The sequence below is a fragment of the Botrytis cinerea genome, chromosome 9 (genome assembly GCF_000143535.2).
Source record: "Botrytis cinerea B05.10 chromosome 9, complete sequence".
Taxonomy (NCBI): domain Eukaryota; kingdom Fungi; phylum Ascomycota; class Leotiomycetes; order Helotiales; family Sclerotiniaceae; genus Botrytis; species Botrytis cinerea.
The window spans coordinates 2,497,550-2,515,635 of NC_037318.1; the positions used below are offsets into that span (position 1 = coordinate 2,497,550).

Below are 18,086 nucleotides of genomic sequence, written 5' to 3' on the forward strand. Positions count from 1 at the left end.
TAGAACAGGATTGTTTCGATTAATAAAAAGACTGAATTGTTATAGAACAATTTTAATCTAATATATAACTTTTTGAGAATATATAAACTAATTATTAAAGATATATTCTATTAGAGTTTATTATATGTTTTTCAAATATATTATTTTTATTGCTTTCTAAGTTCTAATTGTAAAGTTATATATCAATATAGATATCTTATTATAAATCTAATTAGTTATCAGATCGAAATCTTAATATTCTTAATTCGTAAGCTGTCAGGTTATGTAAGCGAGAATTAGAAAGAGAATTAAAAAGAGAATTAAAAAGAGAATTAAAAAGAGAATTAAAAAGAGAATTAAAAAGAGAATTAAAAAGAGAATTAAAAAGAGAATTAAAAAGAGAATTAAAAAGAGAATTAGAAAGAGATTTAGGAAGAGAATTAGAATGAGATTTATGAGATTTATGAGATTTATAAGACTTTGAGGTTTTGAGGTTTTGAGGTTTTAAAGCTTAATTGCATCTCCGGCGCCTTTACACGAGCTAGAAGCGAGCGGTTAGCGAAGTTTATAAATAATAATAATAATAATAATAATAATAATAATAATAATAATAATAATAATAATAATAATAATAATAATAATAATAATAATAATAATAATAATAATAATAATAATAATAATAATAGTTTATAGATTTTATTAATCTTTTATCTCTAGCTTATATAAAGATATTAGAAATTTTATTAATCTTTTATCTCTAGCTTATATAAAGATATTAGAAATGTAATTAAACTTTAAAATCTTAAAATCTTATAATTCTTTTTTCTTATTCTCTTCTTTTATTTTCTTTCTAATTTTCTTTCTAATTCTCTTTCTAATTCTCTTTCTAATTCTCTTTCTAATTCTCTTTCTAATTCTCTTTCTAATTCTCTTTCTAATTCTCTTTCTAATTCTCTTTCTAATTCTCTTTCTAATTCTCTTTCTAATTCTCTTTCTAATTCTCTTTCTAATTCTCTTTCTAATTCTCTTTCTAATTCTCTTTCTAATTCTCTTTCTAATTCTCTTTCTTGAACTTTTCTATAGATTCTAATTTAGATTCTAATTTAAATTCTAATATTGAAAAACGTTTAAAGCTATTGTTTATAATATTGTTTTTATAAATAAAAATAATAATATAATATAAAGTTGATATTTTTTAATTTATATGTATATATTCAAATAAGAATAAAGTAATTTTCATTATAAATTCAAATTATAATTTAATGATAAAAGATTAAAAATTATAATAAATCGATTAAATAAAATCAATAAGATAATAATTAATTACCTAATCATTATTTCAAAAGAATAAAAGGAATAATAAATTCTTTATTTAAAAAATAATTGGATTAGGAAAGGGATTTTGAATAAAGAAAGCTAATTTTAAGTAAATAAGTATAAAAAGAGATCTAATCCTTCAAATTGTAAAAAAATAAAGTTAATCTCATATAATTTTTCAATTAAAATCACGTGTCACACTGCTTATATAGTCTTTTAATCATTCACCCGAGCATGCTTTCATATTATATATATATTCACCCCTCATATGCTTTCGACCTACGACAAAAGCAACTATATCTCAGACATTATATATTTGCTTATAAATATATCTTCGAATTTATTTTTATTAATCCTTTCAATTTAATTAATTAATTCCATCATTATTATAAATCTTACCCTAAAATTAATTAGACTATTAAAAAGTTTTCAATTGTTTTAATCTAATTACTTCTCTTTCAATTGAATTTTCTTTTCTTTTAAGGTTGTGTATTGAATTAAAAGAATTTCATAAAATCTATTACTTTGTTCAACCGGAACAATTCTGTTTTAGTGTTAGTATATTACTCATGATTAATCAGAAGGGATTTTATAAATGTGTAAATATAAAAATGGCCTGTTATATAGATATATAATTATATAATATATTAGTATTTTTTCATTTCATTTGTTTTTACGAATTCATAAATACAATTAAAATATATTTTTAATTCGATTCAATATTTTATAAATCAATATATTCAAAACTTTCTAATATACTTTACATTCTTCAATTCAAAAATATAATTTATTATATCTTTTACTTTCTTAAATTTAAATAAAAACCCTTTTAAATTCATATCAAAAATATATTGAATAATAATCTCCTCTTCTAATTCTATAAATTTATATCGATTCATTCGAATTTCAATATATAAAATTAAACTATTCATTTTATGAATAAGAATTGTATAAAGAATATTATATAATTGAAAAATCTTTCAGAAACTCAGTTTTTTATTATTTTCAATAACTTTGATAGTTAAAAACAAGTATACTTCTTTATTATTAGATTATATAATAGATAATTAATAAATCGCATATTGAAATCGATTATATTTATTAGAATAAAAAATGATCCACTTAATAATATAATTCTTTCGATAATAAATCATGTTATAAATAATAATATTATATTTATAATTCAAATAAAATTTATATATAAGAATATAAATCCTAAACAAAGCCTTATACATATTCCTTTCATTATTTATTCACTTCTTTCCTTTCTCTTTTCTTTTCTTTTTCGTCTCTATAACTAACTTCTAATAGGAATTGTATTAATAATAACAATAACAATACTCTCAAATTCAATACAAATCAACAAAAACAATAATAGTTATATACCCCTATCTCATCAACCTCAAATTTAACTTCGCTTGTTCATATCAATAATCTTAGAATCCTACTAGAAGCGTAATTACCAACAGAAAAAGAGCCCCCCATTTTATTGATATAATCATATCTACAAGTTTCAACAATTATATTGCCATTACGAAGATGCGTTCCGTTGTTTCAACGCAATCCACCAACATCCACAATTTGCTGTACTAGTGCTTGTAATATTTATCTCGTAAACAAGATCACTTCCAGAGCTAGATTGCGGTCGAATGGCAGATCTATCGTTTGAATTCGGATACTGTGTGTAATAAGGGCTTATTCTAGAAGTCTCAAAGCTATTCTCAAATTCCACAACTTTCGGATACCCGAGAATGGTTTATGTGCTGAAAAAAGAGCTTGAAGTAAAAATTGAAGTGTAACAATTAGATATTAATACACCTTCAGCCCAGCTTGAGGAGCATCGCAAGCATTGTTTCACAAATATAAGCAGCGAATTTTTTTCTAAAGTTATGCCCGGGCCCGGGTAATATCTTTTCGCATTTTCTGACAATGAATGACTAACGATAATGTGTACACGTGTAAAAAGAAAGCAACACAGAAAGATTCCTCCTCTACAAACATTCAAGTTTTATGTTCATGATCCGCTCCCTTGACTCAAGTAAAACATGGAAAGGAACAGTTTTCTGCTTCTTTATCCGCACGCCCCGAGATAGAGAAGCTGTTGAGAGCTTACCACTGCAAGCTGCAAGCCCTTTTGAAAAATCCATGAAATCTCAATTCCCTGGCCCACGAGTGGAGAGTCATCATTATAATTTAAATCCAGACACATCCAGTACCGGCTTGGCCGCAAGCCATCTGTATGTGAAAAAAATTCTATTAGCAAGTATTTTTTCATAAAATTATGAGAGAAATCAGATAGTGCTGGGTTCTTGGTTGTCACTTCCGTTGTACTGTTCAGTTCTCCATGAAGGAAAAGTAGACTTACGACATTGGGTGCGTCTCCGGGGCAGTGCCAGAGATCACAAGTCTCTTTTTGACCTTTACAGCGACAGTTGGTCTGTCCGACTACATTCCCGCCGTTGCAGGCCGGTAGGATTTGGCCACAGTTGGCGCGAGCCTCGAGCTGTCCAGCCTCGACATCGCGAGTTTCAAAGGTGTTGGGCATAGCGAGGGCGCTAGTCGCGAGGAGAGCAAAGAATGGAACGAAGAATTGCATTTTGAAGCTTTCGGTGTGAATTTGTTGGTAGTTGAAGTTTGGCGTGTGGAAATTCTGGTGTATTGTGTTGTGAATGTATGATGAAGTTGATGATGGTGAAAAGAAGAAGGGATGATTGATTTGAGGGGCTTATATAGATCTCTTCGCTCAACAAAAGCATGCTCGTTTCTATCAGCTGAACAGCTTCTGCCTTGGCATGTAGTTATTGTCATTCACTCTCTAATCTTCACATAAAGTGTTCCTGTTAAGCCATCATACTGTCCTCAATGATCTACGTCACTTTTACGTGAATGAGTCTATCTTGAGAGATAATTATTCAAGCTACTTATGGATTGAAGTTTTCATTGATAATTGGGCACACAGAAAGTGTTCTCCCTGCAGACGATTTGGTCCTGGAAGATGTAAGATTAGACTTTGCTGCTACTCGGATAGTACTGCGGCGTATCTCTTTCAGCCAAGGTTGATCTGCGCTCTACTCGGATTGATTACTGTAACCCAAGATATATTGTTTCTGGAAAGATTAACTAGAGACTTTTGAGTTTCATAGAATGTTTATACCGCCATTTCGGCGCACAGATTTCCGCGTGGCCCCCTATTTCCCTTCGCATCACACATTCTACACCACCCACTTCACGATCTTTTATGATTCCGTTGAAGTCACTATTGCAACTATCATAGTCTAAGCTGTTTGTTTCACCCCAATGAAATGGGCGAAAGAAATCAAGAACTAGAGAATACAAAGCCGTAGAAGCACTTTTTAGCTACGTGGCTTTTTTTAGCCCGATTTAGTAGATCATGACCTATATTAATTTGCTCTTGTTCAGATATTCTAACTACATGAATGATCTTAAACACGATTCAATTGGCAACACTGACAGACTTTATTACTGTACGAGCTACAGATCCCTTTCATGAAGCAAATGGGCAAGCGTGGTAGAGGGAATAGTGTTACAGTTAGATATAGCCTCTACTGCATGGATGACTCCAAAACGTTAACTTAATAGTATATACGTGAAATGGTTGCATACGCATCTCGGAAGCTGCTTAAGCTAAGACACCACGGAGTTGTAAGCAACCATTCTACCCTTGCAATTGTCTTCTAAGGATCTTCCGCATATAGTAGGATATTATTCTTAGTTTGAATATCAAGATTTAATGCTTACTATAATTACGCAACTTGTAGAAGTGTTGGCTGTACAATGACATAATATTATGTCAATGCTTAGATGTGCTGACCTTGGCGAATCCTAAATTATAAGTTTCAAATGAAGGATAATAATCTTTACTCGAAAACCCTAATGATAGTTGCAGCTACGCAATTTTCTTGCTTATTTCTCCTTTTCCAAAAGCACTAATAAAGTGTCAGAAAACGGCCTACCAGGTAAAATCGGGTTGCAAGAAACCTCTGAATTTGAAGTACCCCTTGCAGCTTGGCATTTATGGGCACAATGAAATGGCACAATGAAATGGCACAATGAAATGGCATGATAAAATGGCATGACATCGTAAAAGAAGAATGTCAGGTAATAGTAGGCTGCGGTGTGGGTACTGATGGGTGGATTTTTCGACTTTCAGCCCTACTCGTATTCTGCAAATTCCACATAAAAAGAATGTTGTCCTACAAAAGGCAGCTAAGCTGTAAGCTGACATCTTTCTCCCGATTTAAAATCTGGACTCGTGCTCTTAATGTCTTAAAATTTTCTTTCGTCAATTAAGACTCAAATTCTGAAGGATGAAGTAGCTAAAAATGTGAAGGATCGTGGAATAACGTAATTTAGTACCTGGTACATTCCTACATACCTACATTAGGAAAATTGAGTGTACGTAAAACCATCCCTCGGCTACCTAGTTCTAGTGACCTGCAGAGCACCGCAGACTCGATTCTGTATTGATATATATGAAGAATCATGACCTTGAAATAAATAAATTTGACAGAATGATTACAAGTCCATCACTGGAGAACACATTCATTACCAAAATGAATACTTCCGGCATGTCTTACCATTCATTTTTACCACGAGCCTACATTGCTAATTTCTTAGCAATTGTAGTTATGCTCTCTGTTTTCATCGATTTTGCATTCACGACACGAATCACAGGCGGCTCTGATCCGTCTATTATGAGAGTTGGTGACACGTATTATTCCACTGGCTCAGACGGCGCTTCCGTTTATGTTCATTCCTCAAGCACACTCGAGGGTCTCGCTGCCGACAGTGGTCACAAGGTCTGGTCTGATAATGCAGGCCGAGGAGAAGTCTGGGCTCCTGAGATTACCATGGAGGGATCAAATACTTACATCTATTTTTCTGCCGGCACAGGTGCCAATCACCGTATGTATGTGATCAGCGCCACGACACCTCTCGGACCCTACTCATCAGAGCAAAATCTGGCTCTACCCGACGATCGGTGGGCTATTGATGGCACTTTCTTCAATTACGGCGGGCAAAGATGGTTTGTCTGGTCTGGATGGGCAGGAGCCAGTAGCTCGGAACAAAATCTATACATTTGTCGGATGAGTGACCCACTCACGCCGACAGGAGCTCGATATGTAATTTCACAGCCACGTGAAAGTTGGGAGCAAGGTGACAGTCCACTGGTCAATGAGGGTCCCGAGGCTATAATTGACCCCAATGAACAACTGCATATCGTGTACTCCGCTAACGGCAGCTGGGACAACAAATACTGCCTTGCAGACCTTCGCCTTCGTGCTGGTGGTGACCCAACCAATGTGTGGGATTGGTATAAATCAAACGGCTGCCTCTTTGGTTCACACCAAGACAGGATGATGAGTGGTTGGGATGCAACTCTCCACATTGATGGGCCTGGTCACAACACCTTTGCATTACCCAACGGCGACATCAGCAATAGCCCCGGTGGAACGAATCGTATCCCTTTTGTTTTCCATGGTGTCGAAAAGGGCACTCCATATAGCTGGGGGAACCGGGCTATATTCACTGGCAGCTTCGTTTGGTGGGGCAAAACTACTTATTCTCGCAAGAATGTACCGGGCGACACCAGCAATCAAGGCTTCAGCTTTAAATTCTTTGAGTAGGTGTATCGAAATTGAAATTTATAATGAAAGTAGTAATGAGTTAAATTCTTTATATAGTCAATTTTGAAACTACTTTATATTATACTACATTCTAATTAGTTTTTTCTTATTATTAATTGATTTAACATTTTATTATTTAGTACAATATGATTAAACACCGAATACATCATGTCACCGAATATATCACTTTCACCTCAATTTATATTTTCAATTCTATATCATTCAATAACAATTGAATTGATTGATTAAAACTATTAAGAGTCTAATAATTTAGGATTTATTATATTATTTTAATAGGTTTTTATATTATAATTTGTTTTCTTATATTAATTATAATATTGATTAAAACATACTTTCTTATTTAAAATTTTCTTTTTTGATATTCATTATAATGAATTTAAATATTAAATTTTTATTGAAATAATTTATTAAAAGATTTTTGCTTAATAAGTATTTTTTTGTATATTGATATTCGTTTAATATTTTATTTATTTTTGAAACATATAACGTAGTTTATCATCGAATAGGTCATATTATCGAGTGAGCTACTATAAATATATACAAAATTCGTTTATACGTAACCGTGCACTTTCTTCATTCAATAATATAATTTTATAAAATTTGAAATTATGAGATCTAATTATATAAATATTATAAAAATGTAATTTGTTTTTCAAAATTCTAATTAATATAGGAGTTATTATTAAAATAATATTTTTGTAACGAAAATCGTAACAATTTCTAATTTTTATAGAATATAATACAATTTTTCATATAAGAATTAAATATTTGTATAAGAAATCTTTTCTTATTGATATATCTTTTTTTTTTCCCAAGAATATTGATTAATTATTAAAATGTAAATATTACAAAAAGGCTAATTTTGGTGTATTTTGAAGTGGCCCACTCGATGATATGACCCACTCGATAATAAACCACGTTAGTTTTTTATATTTAAGAATATATTCTTATGAATTATTTTCTTTTTATATTATAGAGGGATAGCTATGTCAATTGGTCACTTTGATTATTTAATAGATATATATAGTAATAATAAATTAGATCGATTTAAGTATTACGGGAGCTGCCTTTATGTTACAACGGATTAGTAATAGGCTATAGAATCACCAACGTATAGGCTATAATAGTAAAGTTTTTAATTGAAAAATAAATTAAAAGTAATATAAATAATTTATCTTTTACTCTCTTCTTTTTTAAACTTTCGACTAATGTTTTTTATCTATTTTATAACTCTTATACTTACTCTTCTTTTCTTTTTAATTTTTATATTTGTTTTTCTCCTTTTTCTAGTTTTTACACTTATCTCCCTTATATTCATTTTCCCTTCAATTTTGATATTTATTGAATTCTGAAATTTCTAGAGCTTTTCAAAACTTTTGTTTACTTTTTTTTATTGAAAGTTAATATTAAGTAAATTTCATTTAAAACAATGAATATTTATCAATAACGAAAAAACTATTTCGTTATTAATAAAGAGAATATATTATAAATGTAATGTATATTTTAAAATTTGTATAGAGATTTATATTAAATTTCTTTTCATTGAAAATGTTAACTTTGCTATTACAGGGATGATAAGATTGGGGCTATTACAGGCTTCCTATTGTTTCAACGGTGTTCTCACTCAATGGGGTTTAGACTACAAACTCTTCACCAACTTTCAACCAACGCCAAGGCTCATGGTTTCTGTCACGACCCTCAAGCAAAATCTTCACCATGCATGAATTTCTTAAAGTGTCTTATCGAAATCCATGTTATGACCGAAGAAATCGAGCAGGCTTCCGTACAAACTAATCAATTACATATTAATAAAAGATCTTATAGTAGTTTCTATAAAATTTAGAATCAAGGCATATATTAATTTAACTATTCATATGTAATTTTACACCTCCCTAGTATGGTCTAGCGAAAAATAAACTCGAGTATAGAAAATTTATATAGAAATTTAGATACTATATAATAATAACAAAGATACTTGCGGCGCGAATCAAAATGCTGAATCCGCGAACTTCATACTAGGCTGCGCAAAATTATCTATACTCGCGAGTTATTTATTAGAGGTTCTATTTATACTATCAATTATCTATAAAAGCTTTAAAATTATTTGTTTTATATAAGTAACTATTTATATCAACTTGATTGATAAGTATAAAATAAGAGTTGTAGTCATAGCTCGTAGTACCCTTTATTAATTCGTAACAAAATTCCTATAAAATGATATTTTATTATACAAAATTAAATATCAGATAAAATTTTAAACTATTATTATACTATAAATTTGAAACTTTGATATAATTTGATTTGTCAGATAATAACTGAGAAAAAATGAATAAAATATTTTTAATGATTTTTATAATTGAAATATAGAACCTCGAAACTTAAATTTTAAGAAAATTTTAATATATAACGTTTTTATTATATAAAATAAGTAGTTTTTCTAAAAATTCGAAATTCTCAATTTTCAGACTTTATATCTCAATTGAAAGCAATTTAAAAGAGATTTCATTTATTTTTTGAATGATTTCAATGATATTTTATTATTTTTGATAAAAATTAAAGAATTACTCTATATTACATTAAATCTTCAGGGGATTGAAAAGTTGAATAAATGATAGTTTTTGATGTATTTTCGATAAGGGTAGTACGAGCTATGACTACAACTCTTACAAAATGTAATACTAGGATTAATAAGATTATTTACTATATTTTTTTTTCAAAATTCTTTTTCTTTATAGCAATCTCAATGTCAAACCAAAGTAATTTAAGCTTCTATCTTTTTTATTAAGTTTATTATCTAAATCCATCATATCTTTTTCAATAATAATATTATACTTATTACTAAGATTACCATTAATATTTACATCAAAAACAATGTTCTTTTTTTTTATATTTCAAAACTATAGTTCATTAATACTATTGTATTATGTTATACAAAATGTACTGTATATTTATATTTTCTATTTAGCTTTAATTTATATATTTATATTCAATAAAAACAAAGTATTGATTATTTTAAACTAGAATTCAAGAATTTCATTAAATTCCTTTAAAATAAAATTTTCTAATCGTTTATAAAAGAAGAAGCCTTTTAATCAGTATTTTAAAAACGCTTTTTTTAATATATTATAAAATTATTAAAGATTTTCTTAGGCTTATGAAGCGGTCGCTTCGTCACCCACGGATTCTACCACCACAGGGCATAAGAGGGTCGGTCCTTCAGGGTCCCTTTTACATATAGACTATTTGTAGATGGAGGACAGCTTTTTAAGCAGTTAGATAATTGAACACGTACCTAAGCTCAACCTCATCAATCCTGAGTATATTTAATTAGCTTCAAAGCCTACTAACAATATGTAAAGTCAAAAGAAGAATATATCTTCGATTCATTGAGTTAAATAATTTCGAATCATATAGGTAAAAACAATGTATGTCTTAAACTTTCGATCTGAAATTGATTTCAAAATTATACGACAGGGTTATTTTTAGGCTACAGTATCCTTTCGAAAAATTCGAGGAACGCTAGCAAGGATTGATAATTTAAGCTCATCATGAGTTGGGGTTACGGAAAACACCAAAGTTGTTTGATTCACCATCTCAATAAATTATTCTATCGAATATTTACTTCTATTTTGAAGCGTTTTATTTTGTTTAGGGAGAAGCCAATTGGCTCTCAAAACACCCTAAAGTAATGATCCTTGCTAGCGTTTCTCGAATTTTTCGAAAGAATACAGTACTAGATCTTCAAGGGCTCTAAAGGATCCGGATTGGTTACTTTTAGGATGATTACCAACCGGTATGCTGGTTGAGAGGCATACCACCCGACCTTCTTTCGAATGTATTAATTGTGATCCTTCTGTCCTTTTCGGGACCGAATAACATCTTTCAAGCTGAAGTCTGCAGAGTCTAATTTTGCTGTATTACTTTCTATGATTCATTCAAGGAAGGTATCAAGAAGATTCATAACCTTTTCAGTATATGAATGAATACATAGAGGATAAACTAATAGAACCTAAATGCTATTCATTTGATTTATGAGTAAAAGAGACTGACATCGATTGTCTAGCTAATTGATCTTGCTATAACTACATTCAATTTCCAAAAAATTCTATTAGCATACAAAGAAAGTACACGACCACGCACGAATGAATTTCGTACGTAAAAAAGATGATTTACATGCTGGTATAAGTTAGTGTCTATGTGTAGGAGAAAAAACAGGCGGAATTTGACCCTGAGAATGAGTATATGCACCCTCACCTAAATAACGCATGTCGCATTGATCAAATTCCGCCTGTTTTTTATTCTACGCATAGAGTGTAGTGTATGTCCTGATAAATCACATCACCTGATTTAATACTTGATGAGATAATGAAGCAGGGGTGTGTGTCTAATAAAGCGTTACAAAGTATATAAAGCTTTCAAAAATACCTCCCCTATAATAGCAAAGTTAGTAATTTCGATAAAAAGAAATTCAATTTAAATTCCTATACAAATTTTTATACATACATTACATTTATAATATATTCAATTCATTAATAACGATATAGCCAATTCATTAATAACGAATGGAATCGATACAAAATGAGATTCATTTAATATTGACTTTTAATAGAAAAAAAGAAAATTGTAGCCCTGAAAAGCCTTAGAGATTTCAGGATCAATGAATATTAGAATTCTAAAAAAAGTAAACAGAAGGAGAACAAGTGTAAAAGCTAAAAGGAGAAAAAGGAGAGTGAGTATAAAAGTTAGGAAATAGATGAAAGGTATTAGCCGAAAACTTAAAGAGAAAGAAAAATAAAGAATAAATCATTCATTTACTTTACTCTCAATTTCTTTTTTAATTAAAAGCTTTACTATTATATCATGTTATATAGAATATACTATTAATATACATTATCTATTTAACTTTAATTTATATATTTATATTCATTTCAATTATTAATCAAATTCAATATAAATAAAATATTAATCATCTTAAACTAGAATTCAAAAATTTCACTAAATCCCTTTGGAATAAAAATTTCTAATTATTTACCAAAAAAAAGCCCCCTAATAAATACTTTAAAAATGCTTTTTTCAATACATTATAAAAATATTGAATATTTTCTAGGGCTGACAAAGCAGCCACTTCGTCAATCGCGGATTCTGCTACCATAGGGCTCACTACAATACAGTTTTATAATAATTATATAACACAGTACTACATTACGATATAATTCATATAGAGGTTTCATTTACTACACTCTTATGATATTGAATTGAATTCTACACAGAGTTTTTAAGATTTTTTACTCTTAAGCTTATTTTTTTTCACACTTTTGTTGTTACGATATATAATTGTTATCGAAATTGATAAGAGTACAAAATAACTATGACACCTGAGCCCGATAGGACAGTCCTCGAAGCCCTTATGGGCATTTATAAGAGAGTGTTAAGAAACCACATTACTCTTGACGAAATTATTACTGCCTATCCATCGTTGAAGGAAAAGGCTCTTTCTATTCCCTCCACTCTAACGGACGAAGAACGGCGTGTATTTCTCGATCTTCCCGATGTAAATACGGAGACAGCAAATATCAGAGCGGTAACAACTCTTTCACGTGCGGCGTTGATTGAGAAAGCTGTCAAGGACCCGAGCAGCCTTACACAAGAGGAAATAATACTTCTGAAAAACAGATTCTGGACTCCTGAAACGGAAGCGGAGCGTTTGGAGATCTGGGAACACCTTTGTGAAACAGAAGAAATAATCCTGGGAGAAGAAGGAGCAGCAATTGAAGCAACTGAGAAATGCGTCTATCTCCCCAACGAGCGCGAAGCGATCCTCGCTGGAATCAGAGAATCCTATATGCGTCCTGCCCGCGCAAGAGAACTACAAGACAAAGCCATAGCCGAGGCTGCCCTGTCCAATGCCCCAGAATGGATTCACCGACTCTATAAAGAAGAAAAACAGTTCTGGGGTTTTGTAGTTTTGTACGATGTGGCAATGCAGGGGCTGGATGCGGAAACTTTGGACAATTTTATGCGCAGTTGGGGGGGGTTCGTCAGTTGTGCATTGAGATACAATGGCTCAAAGGATGTTATTGATGTGAAATGGCGGATGATTCCATTTAATGCACCGGGCCCTGCGGAGGTACCTCATGCACCTGGCGTTGGGACTACTCTAGATGTAAGTGAGAATAGCATCCAAAAGGAGGGCTTGGTGCTCAGAAACGCCTTTCGCGAGATCCTACAGGATCCCCTACAGTATGAGCAGAGATCAGATGTCGCACCTATCACCCTCAACAAACCACGTCAGTTTGAAAACTACAAGAACGGACTTGCTACTTCGGGCATCCTCACCAATACTTTCCTAGTATTCGATCGCATATGTATGGCTTCGGTTCTTGAATCTGGCAGGTCCATCGAAAGTATGCAGATCCGTGCCTTCGAGGCCGATTATCCTGTACCAGGAAAAGTATATGCAGAAGGGTATCAGGGGTACACATGGGTGAGGCTAGACCAATTGGTGTATAACTTTTATGAGTTAAGGTTAATTCAGGCGGATAAAGTGGGTATGGATGAGATATGGCAGGCTGCACAGCGGAGTCGCAATGCTGCGTTCGTTAGTATGGATATTGTGGAAGCAGGCAACTGGACGCGATCGAATCCAATGAGTGGCTTCACTCCTCAAAGCATTTTGGGTCAGAGATTTTATGCTAAGAGATAACTGTCACAGGCCGGACTCAACTGCAATGCTGTCGCTCACGTGTACGATCACGTGTACCTAGCTAGCATATAAGAGCATTCTACAAGCGATCGGATTGTGATTCTATAGTTTTAGATTCTAAAGATATTTTGTACCCTGCTCTCGCAGTTCCACAGCAAAGTGTTACAATATATTCAATTCAATTGAAATCTAAATCAAATAAAAGATATCTTATTAAAAGGAATAGAAGTCACTAGTGCTAAGTCAACCACCCTACTTTCTGGCCATTTCTGTTTTGGATCACCCTTTTATATCAAAAATCGCTTTTTGTTCTATTAATACCTCTATCAAAATATAATATAATTTAATAAGATTTTATATAAATATAATTTGAATTGTTTTAGATTTAATTACAAGTTTTCAGAATTTTGCGATTTTTCTGAATGAAAAGCTGAAGCTTCAAAATATTGATTTTTCAATTTATATATAAATCATATACAAATTCAAAATTCCATTTAAAACTTTTATAACTTTTTAAAAAAAATTCATAAAAATAAACTGAATATTTTTATCATATTAATAGATTATAATCAAATAAAATGAATTCAAAAATATATTGAAATTTATATTAAATAAATATATATAAAAATACTTTTGAAATTATAAAGATTAATAATCCCTATAGAAGATTTATATCTATAATTGTTGATTTTTTATAAATTTTTCTTGAATTTCTATATAGATATAAGATTGAAATTATTAAAAAAATAAATAATTTATTTTCCCTTATTTTTATTATAGTTTTATTAAACTTCTAATTAGAATTTTGAATTTGTATATAATTTATATATAAATTGAAAAATCGATATTTTGAAATTTCAATTTTCTATCCAGATGTTAGGATGAATAATAGTAATGAATCAACTAGTATATTATAATATTAAAACTTTTCATTGCTTTTCTATAACTATGCAAATTATATAATTTATATATATATAAGTTTCATTTGGTATATAATAGATCCAAAAAATCCACTATCATATATCTAATTGAGTTGGTTACATTTTGTTTTATAATAAAACCTTTCTTTTTATATTTCATATTTCGAAAAGTATTTATTTTCTTTTGTATTATTTATTCAGAATATAGATTGTATTATTGTATCGTTGTATACTCGATTTTATACCACATTCCAAAAGTAATTCCAATCTTATTTTTAAGTATTTATAAACAATAAATAAGCAAACAATGACATTCCTATACATTTTATTGTTTTATTAACAAATCATTAATAATTCTATAAAAAAGACTTTCCTTACCTTTGATATATTATTTACAATTAGATTATTTTCTTTTATTTATTTATACAAAGATAGCTGTATTATAATTTATTACTTCGATTGTTATTATTAATCGATTTATAATAGCCTTTATCATATTAATTATTCCTATTTATCTTCGATATTCTAAACAAATTGCTATCTTTTCTAATAACGAATTTTATTATTTTAATAAAGGCTCTACTTTTAAATATAATTATTATTATAAATAAAAGAAAGTCTGCTTTTTGATATTTCCTTGTTTTGCTTTCAATATAAATTTCTTATATTAAACTTATATTTTTTAATACTTCATTTCAAATAATAATTAAAAAAATAAGAATGCTTTTGAAATAATAGTTTGCTAATATAATCGATATGTTAAAATAATAAAGACTTTTTTTTGAAAAAAGATTAAATAAAAGGGGATTTATAAACTTCAATTTGTAAAGGAATTGATTCTTCTTTTGATATTCAAATTGAATAAAATTAATAATCTTATAAAAGGTATTGTGGATTTATATTAATTTATTATCAATTATTTTACTTTTGTTTTTTGATATTATTAATAACTAATTTAATAATTCTTAAAATAATCTATCTATTTTAAATATTATTATTACAACTTTTATTACATTATTAATTATTATTTTAAATTCAAACAAAAAAGGAGAATTCATAACTTTGATTATATACTTTTATATTATATATATTATTACTAATATATTATAAAATATTCAAACTCCTTTGAAATCTTTAAATAATAAATAGAATTTGAATATAATAATTAATTCTTTAAATTATTATTATACTTTTATTTTATTGAATTAAATAAATCTTATTATTTTTATAATAATTCAATAAAACTTTCAAAAAGATTCTACAAAATTGAAGAGAAATATAATTATAGATTTCAATAAATTTAAAAAATTTATTTTTAAAAAGGATAATATATTGAAATAACTTTATTAGATTATTGATATCCTATATTATTTTTTGAATAAAAATATATCGATTTTATTATTTGAAAATTTGAATAGGAAAAATATTTCTTTTATTATACTTTATTATTTTCAATTTAATAAATTTATAATTAAATCTATTATTTCCTTTTTCATTTCTAAATCATTATAATTTATTTTTTATAATATATTAATACTTTATTCTTATTTCAAAAACTTTTTTAAATCTCAAAAAAAAACTTTTAATATTATTTAATAAATTTATATTAATAAATCTAATAATTAAATAGATTTGCTTTAAAAGCTTTATTCTAAATGTTCTAATATAAAATGGATTTCTAAAAGGCAATAGATAACTATTAGTTTTTTGATAGAAGTTTGTTTTATTAATGAAATTTATAAAAACAAAAAGAAAGGAATTAATAATTCAAATAAAATTAATAAAAAGAATAAAATTAATTAAATCGAATTTGCAAATTTCGGGGGATATATTAATAATATAGATTCTATTCTTTTTAATAATTGAAATATTATAATTAATCTTTTAAATCAAATAAATAAATTAAAAAATTGATTTCAATTTTTTAGAATTCTTTTATATAATAGATTATTTGGATTTGATTATTAATATATTATCAATTTAGAAAAGTTTTTTTTTTGATTTTTTTATTAAATAATTTTTTTAAATAGTTTAATATAATATATATATTCTAAATATAAGTTTTATAGAATTTTTATATTAAATATTTTTAAACCTTTTTTTTATTCTTTTCTTTTTCTATATTAATAATACTTTTTTTATAATATTCTTTTATTACTATCTTTATATTTTTTAAATTATAAAATACTTTTTATATATTTTTTATTAATTAATAATCCTTTTATTATATTAAATATTATATACCTTTACCTTTTTTTCTATATATTAAAATCTTTTCCATTTTATATTTTATATAATTATTAATTTCTTTTGATAATAACAAATCAATAATATTTTTTTATTTATATTATAATTCAAATAAAAAGATATAAAAAATATTATAGATTTTATAAATAAATAACAATCCAAATTTATATACTTGCTTATTAATTATTATATTTGTTATAATAAAAAAATCTATAAATTAATTAAAGAATTTTTTTTTGAATTATAATTATTTAATATTTTTTGTATTTAATATTATCTTATTTTCAATATTATATTATTATAATAATTCCTTTATAATATTCTTGTTTTTCTAATTAATTATTAATTTCTAAAATTCTTTTAATTTTTCTCTTTTTTTTTTAAAATATTAATATACTTATATATTACTAACATCCTTTCTTTTAAATCAACATCTTCACTAACATAATAAAATATAAATTAAAAATTATATATAATCTAAAATAGATTTGTATTAATTATATTATATCATATTATATTATATATAAATTCAATAAAAAATAATAATAATATCTAATTGTTTTATTTATAATTGATATAACAATTTATATAATAAATCAAATTTTGATTTTATTATTCAATTTGATTATCAATTTGTAAATAAAATATTATCAATAATTTATAATAAATTTATAAATAAAATATTAAATTATTTCAAAATTTATTAATAAATTGCAATCCCTTATCAAAGATTATACTCTTTAATATATCAAATTTTTCAAATATTATATTAATTATAATATTAATTAATTCAAAAAACAATATTATTTTATTAATAATAATATATTAAACTAGTTTTATAAATCTATTAATTATTATTAAAATAGAATTATATATATATTTTCTATATTTCGAAAAAAATAAATTTATAATAAAATCTATAATTATCTTTTTTCAAAATCTTTTTGAAATAGAGAGAGTTTGTAATTCATTATATGATTTATATTTTTTGATAATAATTCGCTAATATATTATATATATTTTAATATATTATTTAATATCTTTTTTTATTGAAAATTAATAATATTTAGATTTCAATATTTTTAATATTTTAATAATATTTTAATAATTTTCAATAAGGTTATTATAATATATTTCTAAGATTTTTATTTTAAAGATATTATTTAATAATATATATATATTTTTTTTGTATTTAAAAAGTTCATTAATACTTATTTATTATGATAAAACATTTTCAACAAAATATAATCT

The 18,086-nt window shown here is 27.2% G+C and overlaps 3 protein-coding genes across 6 annotated transcripts; 2 read left to right on the forward strand and 1 right to left on the reverse strand.

The window, feature by feature from the left end:
• Positions 1-3,186: 3,186 nt before the first annotated feature.
• On the reverse strand, positions 3,187-4,032 carry BCIN_09g07100 (hypothetical protein). The gene is made up of 2 exons (XM_001553148.2): positions 3,662-4,032; positions 3,187-3,531 (listed from the first exon to the last, which is right to left on the reverse strand). The coding sequence occupies exons 1-2, from the start codon at positions 3,890-3,892 to the stop codon at positions 3,490-3,492; spliced, it is 273 nt and encodes a 90-aa protein (XP_001553198.1). The 5' UTR covers positions 3,893-4,032; the 3' UTR covers positions 3,187-3,489.
• A 1,531-nt stretch (positions 4,033-5,563) lies between these two features.
• BCIN_09g07110 (hypothetical protein) lies at positions 5,564-7,033 on the forward strand. 4 transcript variants are annotated; one of them, XM_024695352.1, is made up of 3 exons: positions 5,564-5,712; positions 5,840-5,883; positions 5,944-7,033. In XM_024695352.1, the coding sequence occupies exons 2-3, from the start codon at positions 5,871-5,873 to the stop codon at positions 6,942-6,944; spliced, it is 1,014 nt and encodes a 337-aa protein (XP_024551146.1). In that variant the 5' UTR covers positions 5,564-5,712; positions 5,840-5,870; the 3' UTR covers positions 6,945-7,033. The 4 variants fall into 4 exon arrangements, with proteins under 4 accessions (XP_024551146.1, XP_024551144.1, XP_024551147.1 ...); XM_024695351.1 differs by having other exon boundaries at positions 5,564-5,883; XM_024695353.1 differs by having other exon boundaries at positions 5,840-7,033.
• Positions 7,034-12,211: 5,178 nt separating this feature from the next.
• On the forward strand, positions 12,212-13,900 carry BCIN_09g07120 (hypothetical protein). The gene has a single exon (XM_024695354.1). The coding sequence runs from the start codon at positions 12,334-12,336 to the stop codon at positions 13,666-13,668; it is 1,335 nt and encodes a 444-aa protein (XP_024551148.1). The 5' UTR covers positions 12,212-12,333; the 3' UTR covers positions 13,669-13,900.
• Positions 13,901-18,086: the final 4,186 nt, after the last annotated feature.